This window comes from Scylla paramamosain, chromosome 28 (assembly GCF_035594125.1).
Source record: "Scylla paramamosain isolate STU-SP2022 chromosome 28, ASM3559412v1, whole genome shotgun sequence".
NCBI classification, from domain to species: Eukaryota; Metazoa; Arthropoda; class Malacostraca; order Decapoda; family Portunidae; genus Scylla; species Scylla paramamosain.
The window spans coordinates 4,590,001-4,597,500 of NC_087178.1; the positions used below are offsets into that span (position 1 = coordinate 4,590,001).

General features: G+C 45.6%; 1 protein-coding gene across 24 annotated transcripts in view; it reads right to left on the reverse strand.

The window, feature by feature from the left end:
- The window catches only part of LOC135114746 (transcriptional activator protein Pur-beta-like), a 113,958-nt gene that overhangs the window by 3,704 nt on the left and 102,754 nt on the right, over positions 1-7,500 (reverse strand). For 11 of the 24 annotated variants that reach the window (XM_064030764.1, XM_064030754.1, XM_064030758.1 and 8 more), the window contains 5 exons: positions 5,852-5,967; positions 4,184-4,286; positions 2,867-3,006; positions 2,264-2,491; positions 1-1,312 (listed from right to left, as the gene is read on the reverse strand). The exon at positions 1-1,312 is cut by the window's left edge and continues 3,704 nt beyond it. In XM_064030764.1, the coding sequence (XP_063886834.1) occupies positions 1,181-1,312; positions 2,264-2,491; positions 2,867-3,006; positions 4,184-4,286; positions 5,852-5,967 (719 nt within the window). In that variant the 3' untranslated portion in view covers positions 1-1,180. The remainder of the gene's footprint in view (positions 1,313-2,263; positions 2,492-2,866; positions 3,007-4,183; positions 4,287-5,851; positions 5,968-7,500) is intronic. The other 13 variants (XM_064030768.1, XM_064030763.1, XM_064030750.1 and 10 more) reach the window with 3 other exon arrangements.

Here is a 7,500-nt window from a genome sequence, read left to right on the forward strand (position 1 = left end):
GGACAGGTTACCAGGGACGTCCATGCCAACACTCCTAAGAGCTGCAGAATGTCTGGCTGGCAGGGGAGGAGGGGGCCAGGCCGGGGCCAGGGCAGGGCACTGTTGGCAAGTTGGGTGGGAGCCTATGGAGGCTTGAGGGTCGTCCAGCAAGGCAGGCAGGCAGCACGGGGGGACAGGACGGTACTTTGCCACTTGGTCTGGCCACCGGACGTCGTATGTAGGCCACCTCTGGGGAGGACATGCAACGCGCACCGTCCCTGCCCCGTCGGGCTGGCTCTCCGCGGGTGCTGCATCGTTTCTCCTGCTGGGACGCCATCTGCTTCTAGGTTGGGTAGTGGCGATGAAAGACAACATGACAACTGGTGGCAGTGGCTGGTGAGGTCAGTCCGCGGTGGGACGGCGGCACAGGACCACCACCCGCCCCAACACACCTGTCCTGCCCCTCCCACCTGGCACTCTGGCCATGGCAATGCAGGCCAGTGCCTCTGAAGGGTGTGGCACAGCAGGTGTGTGGGCGGGCAGCGGGGCATCACTCCAAGGCTTGTCTCCACCACACTGCGCAATGGGCACCGGCCTGGTGTGGCCTCACACTGTAGCATCAACAGTTTGACAAATTACCACGACTTTCACGGGCAACTGTCTGTGTAGTCTGCTGCGAGCCTCACCCGTTTGGGCCGAGAGCCTCCGCACCCCAAGTTTGCCCATGACTCACTGGCAGCCATGTGAAAAAGCCCATGTGGCAAGTCCATGTGATGCTGCATGTGTGGCAGGCGGCGCCACGTGCCGCCCAGCGTGACACAGAGTCTTCTAGATCATTACGTGAATCACTTACATTTATTCGCCTATAAGTCCATTTTCTATGTCTGTGGAAGTCTACCAAGGACAATTAATCTCTTTCCTTCTGACAACAGAAGTCCCAGATTTTCCATTCTCACTGGTGGCCGCAAGGTGTCCGTAAGCTATACAATATACGACTCTGGTTATAGACTTTTCTTTACACTTTATACAAGTTTTGACTGGGAGGAGCTTGGCAGTTTGTGGTGGGAGCAGGAGCTGGCCAGGAGGAGGGCCAGACAAGGGCCAGGGCTCCACAGAGGTAGCGGCCGGCACCAGTGGCCGTCCCCACAGGCCGGGCATCTCACCAGTCAATCCTTTAGTGTACCTAGCACTGCCACGCCACTCATTTATTACTCTCACTGGGTCCCTTCTCTCCACCATCCTTCATTTTGTCTACATAGTCTGCAAATATGTCTCGAAACCTTGACCAGGATTTCTCAGGGATAGTGATGGCAGTCCTGAAGTTGGTCTTGACCTGCAACACAGGAAAGCCCAGGTCAGAGCACCACAGATGGCACAAAACAGTACAGCGATGCAACTCCACAATCTTTTATCTTACTTTAAAACTTGTTGAAGCATCTCCTTAAGGTCATTCAGTAATGAATCATGCTCTTTAGTAAGTGTGGGAGTGAAAGGATGTGAAGCTGATTGATACTTGTAGGATGTTTTGAATGTGCTGCTGGGCCAAAGCTGTTTTCTCTGTGCATTTCCACTCAAGTAAATTTCTTATAATGGCACAAGTTTATTAAGTATCAATCTAATGTGCAAGCAAAGACTGGATGAGTGAGGAAACTGGTGATGTGCTTATGAAGATCATGTAATGTAACAGAAGGAATAAACTGAAAGAGGTTATGATGAAGTACAGTTAGCAAATAAAAAATTTCCCTAATTGTGTCCAACTCCTGATGTTTCAGTGGTTCTTTTGTCACTGTACATCACAAATATGGAAAAAATAACTTGCCAAGCTGAGAGCATTATCTATTTAAGAAGTGGGGCTGGTAATTATTTTAATGTGACAAGGGAAAAGGTGTGAAGTTATAAATACAGATAGAAGAGGCATGATGCAGCACAAATGAGAAAAATGCATGGAAAAGTTAGCCTGAGGGAATTTTGCCAGTCATGCTTGGAGGGACTGCCAATGAACAGCAGATTCAAAGCCTATGATTGTAAAGCCTATGATTGTATGATTGTAGGTTGTTGATACATGATCTTTAATATTCTTACGACTACCTACACATTGAAACCTTATTTGAATGTAAATAACAAAGCAAATCTCAATATTGTTTCCTGACTTGTCTGTTTCTTTGTATTGATGCATCACTCTGAATTCTTTATGTACATAAGAATATTTGATCTATTTGTTACCTCTGAACTTTTGCAAGTGGGACAGTTTACATAGACAGACAGAAAGACAAATGTCACTCACCTCAGATATACGCATATAAATTCCCCTGTTATTCTGGCCTATGTCAAAATAAAAGTTCTTGTTCTCTACTCGCATGTGGCGGCCTTCAGGCAGTTCCCCTTTGTAGCCTCCATCATCTGTACCAAACTCATCGAGCAACTCCTGCAGGGCATCACGGAACTCTATCATGCCCTGAGCGGGGATGGCGATCTGGCACCTCGGCCCACCCCGGGCTATTGTCTGTGATACCTGGAGGGGGAGAGAGTGGTCACTGAACTGGATCATGCAAAGGAAAGGAAGCTGTGAGGAATTTTTCAGTTGAGAAACTTCTGAGGATGTAGGATGAAGATGACAGAGGGATGATAAAGTTAGCTGCCACAAATGCACAAAAATAGCATATATACAATATAATATGTAGTGTGGCTTCAAAAAAAAAAAAAAAAAAAAAAATCAATATTAAAGAATAAACTAAAGCACAGGTAAAAATAGACTAAAACTTTAAAATAATTGAAGATGTCAAGAGATTCTGGAGGTCAATGTTCTACTTGACAAATATAATGAACATGAAAATGGTTAAGAAACAAATTAACCTAAACACAACCAACCCATTATAAAGACACATACACAACTCACCCTAAGGAAGCGCCCTCTGGAATTCTCCTTCAGGTCCAAGTAGTACCTTCTGTTGTCCTTCACCATGGTCTCGGACTTGAGTTTGCCGTCCTCTGGTAAAGTGTCGGGGTTTGGTGGACCTGACCGGGGAACTAGACAATTAGAAAGTACTGTAACACACTAACTTCCATGGATGCTTCTCTTCTACATCAATTACAGAAAAATACGTCTTGCAATCTACTTGAAAAAAATGGAAAAAGCATCCTGAACTAATGGCAAAAATTATTGGCATCTTGAGGAGTCTTCATCAGTACACATGGTTAAGAGATCAGTGAAAGATAAACAAGAGAGATGGTGTTGAAAGGGAATGAAGGAGAGGAGGAGATAGGGGAAGAGAGGCTTGGGATTCAAAGGTTTGGAGATGAAGAAATTGAGGGATCAGCAAAGGGCAGACAGATGGAAATGCAGAAAGGGAATGAATAGAGCACGAAGGTTCAAAGGTTTTTGAGATGAAAGGAAGAGTGAAGAATACAAGTAGACTGAAATGCTAAAGGATGAATGCAAGAAAGTGAATGGAAATGCAAATGCTGAAGAGTATTTTGAATGTGGAGAAATAAGAGATGGAAGAGAATACAAGATGGAAGATGATAAAGATGTAGAGGGAGAAAGAAGTGCATACAAGAGAACACCAAAGAAATGTGTTTGGGAAGCAAGAAAAAGCAAGATAAAGGGAATAATCAGTAACAAATGTCAGGAATTGATCAACGTATAAATTGGAAGAGTTGAAAGGTTATGACTGTGGCAAACACATATCCACAGAAGCTATGCTAAACATCAGAGGAGAAGAATACTTACATGAACATTCAAGCACATACAATTAACAACAATAAGAGTTCATAGGTTATAAAAAAAATATACAAGCCAATAATATTTCTACATATCACCAAAGTCAAAACTATACAAGTTCATCTTAAAATTTATTCTGGAGCGTTAAAATCTTCTCCAAAGTAAAAATCAGGAGAGAAAAATGCAATGAGAAGCAAATGGACCACCAGATCATAATTATAAAGATAAAATATATTAATAACATCCATTGTTGAACATGACATTTGATGATAATGGTAGTAGTAGTAGTAGTAGTAGTAGTAGTAGTAGTAGTAGTAGTAGTAGTAGTAGTAGTAGTAGTAGTAGTAGTAGTAAAAGTAGCATCAGCAGTAGCGATAATAATAATAATAATAATAATAATAATAATAATAATAATAATAATAATAATAGGTACCAACACCTAATCAATCCAAACAGTCACTATCCCTACAAAGACCAACTCACCTAAATTAGCATAAAAATCACTAAATAGCGATAAATGATCCCGGAACTCTGCCGCTGTGGAGAGGGCGAGGAACACTTGGTTTCTTCTGCCGTCAGCACCGATCTGCAACAAACAGCAATGTTGAGGTATCAGTAACACACACACACACACACACACACACACACACACACACACACACACACACACACACACACACACACACACACACACACACACACACACACACACACACACACACACACACAGCACCTGGTTACTATACAAATGACTTGATACTTCCCCTATACACTTTCGCTCTCTCTCTCTCTCTCTCTCTCTCTCTCTCCCTACATTCCCTACACGTTAGAGTTGAGCCACCAGAAACACACATACACACTCCCATTTCCAATCTCCCATCTCCTACAGTGCCTGGTCTTAACATGACATCCAGCATATCACCACTTGTACAGAAATCAAGGTTAGTATTTTTTTTTCTACACTGGTCAGAACTGAGGCACCAGAAACACACACACACACACACACACACAGTCTGGTTCATATGTGAGTGACCACTTGTATAAAAAAAATCAAGGTTAATTTTCCTATTTCTTTGTGTGCATGACTTTCCTGACCTATGTGGTATCTTTAATGGTATTAATGCTACTTCTCCTATTTTAACCTGACTCCATTACTGTAATATGAAGATGTTACAGTATATTCTCTTATCTTGACATATTTGTATTATCTTGTGTGGTGTTTATCTTACTGCCCATACTCTGACACTTTGCTACCTTTTCCATGATAATGCTACTCTTACTGCCTTGTTTTGACTTATTTATAATATTACCTAGGATTATGTTACTGTCAATGCCTTATTTTAACCTTATTTTAACCTACAATCATAATTTTACGTTGCTCTAGGATGGTATTTATGTTACAGTCTCACTGACCTATTTCCAATGTTACCTAGGAAAATGTTACTTCTAATGCCTCACTTTGATTTATTTCCAATGTAACTTATGGTAATGTTATTGTTAATGTCCACTTTAATCTATAACCATGTTACTCTGGGATGATGTTTCTCTTACTCCCTTATTTTGAAGCATTCTTATGTTACGTCATGAAAACTTTATTGTTACCTCTCCATTGTTATCTGTTATAAGGGCAAAGTATGAAATGCCACTACTGCACCCCCATTTTGGTGATACTGAGCCGAGCAGCTCAGTGAATTCCTCTCATGTACTATCCATGCATTGGTTACTTTGGTCTGCTTTGAGAATTAGGGCACAGTTCCTAGTTTTACTTGCAAATTGGTAGAGTAAAAATATTTGATGAATCTGCTGCGTCATGTTACTGAGGGATGAGAGCAAGACCACTCTTCCATGTACAGTACTTCTCCATAACCTGTTCTCCCTCCTCACCAGTCCAGAAACTTTCCTCGTGAATCTTCCTATTATTGCATGTAGTTTTAGTTGTCCACAGTGAAGAAAAAAAAAAAAAAAAAAAAAAAAAAGCAAGTATAAATTCCCCCATGACCTGATTTCCATCCTTCCCATTTTTCCCTATCAAAGTTTCCTCATGTATCTTCCTTATATTCACTTTCTTATGGTCTACTTGTTCATGAGTAATGGGGAGCATAGGAGGGTGTGAGTACGAGTACTTCCCTCCAGCTGCTTCAGGACACTCACCTCTGCCACCTTCATGAACCTGCCACGTCTGTTCTGTTTGACGTCTATGTAGAACCTCTTGCTTTGGATCTGTAGCATCTTGGTGGCCAGCTCCTGCTCCCCCACCTGCTGCTGCCCTGCAATACAACATAGACATGTCAGGACATCATCAATAACTCCCACACACCCACCAGCACACATCACACATCACCCACTTAGTCCCCTTCCTCGTGTGTCTTCTCCCTTGCTCGTAATACAATACTTGCAGTGCTTGAAGGAGTCTCTTTTCCAAGCCCCAGCACCCCTTAGCAACAGGCCAGACAATACAACCCCAGTAAACAAAGGTGGCCAAGTTTGCACCTCACCCACGCCTTTCGAGACAACACCAGCGACAGTTTGTAGTCAAGTTATGGCATCGAGCAGGAAGAACGTGATCTACCTCACCAAAACACTAATCAGACCTAACCCCAGACACGGAGCGAACCAGCCCAGCATGCTTGCAATATGGCAGCCGCATTTTCGAGTCCGGCGAGGTGGAATGGAGGATACTGCGGCGCGACCCAGCCAGCTTAACCCGCGGTGACCTTTATGCCACGCCAGGCGGGGGGAGCGAGGCCCTGCTTGCCTCACGCACCAGCATGGCACTCCCAGCCCGTAGCCCTGGTGAATGCGCATCCCGCACCGTGACGGATAGGGAGAGGGGAAGGGGGGACGCCAGTTGTCTGCACCTCCAAGCTGGCTGGCCTGCTGGGGGGGGCCGAGAGAGAGAGAGAGAGAGAGAGAGAGAGAGAGAGAGAGAGAGAGAGAGAGAGAGAGAGAGAGAGAGAGAGAGAGAGAGAGAGAGAGAGAGAGAGAGAGAGAGAGAGAGAGAGAGAGAGAGAGAGAGAGAGAGAGAGAATGCCTTTGTCATACTGTGGAGGCTCGGCAGAGGTGTTATAGCTCCTTGTGCTGAGGGAGGCGGAGGGAAGAGGCAGACAGAAAGGGAGGGAGAGGCAGAGAGACAAGGAGAGTCGGAGAGGGGTGGCTGCAGACCGACAATGAACGGCCTCCAAGCCTCGGGTGACCCCATTTTGGCGCACACTAATGTTGGCGACCCGAGTGCCCGGTGTCCCTGGCATGCTGCGGGCAAAGGGCGGGGGCGAGGCGGGCAGGGCGGGGGTGGGGGAGGGTTGGGGGCATACCGGCGGCAGAGCCCACGCTGTAGTACGCTGCCCTGCCGGAGGAAGTGGGCAGTAGCGACGCGATCAATAGTGGCTGAAGGCCGTCTCTGCCAGCCCCGCCGCCCGCCCGCCCGCCCGCCACAACCCGCTGTAAATAATCATACGTCGAGGTCCTTCACACCTGCCGGGCCGCCCTCGCATCTCACCCCTCACCCCACACCCACGCACACACTTACACTCAAAACGTACACACTCAAACTTCACAATCTAAACACACATGAGACAAACACAAACGCACAAATCATGCCCCCGTCCAATCCACTCATAAATTATACGATGATGATGAAAGCGGCGGCGGCGGCGGCGGTGGTGGTAGGGAAGGTGGTGGTGGTGGTGGTGGTGACGACAGCAGCGGCAGCGACGGCGACACCAGGTGAGACACAAGAAAATTAATGAAGGCAGAGGTGTGGGGAGTTGGGGGGAAACTAGGTCACTCGTCCCCCGCCCCCA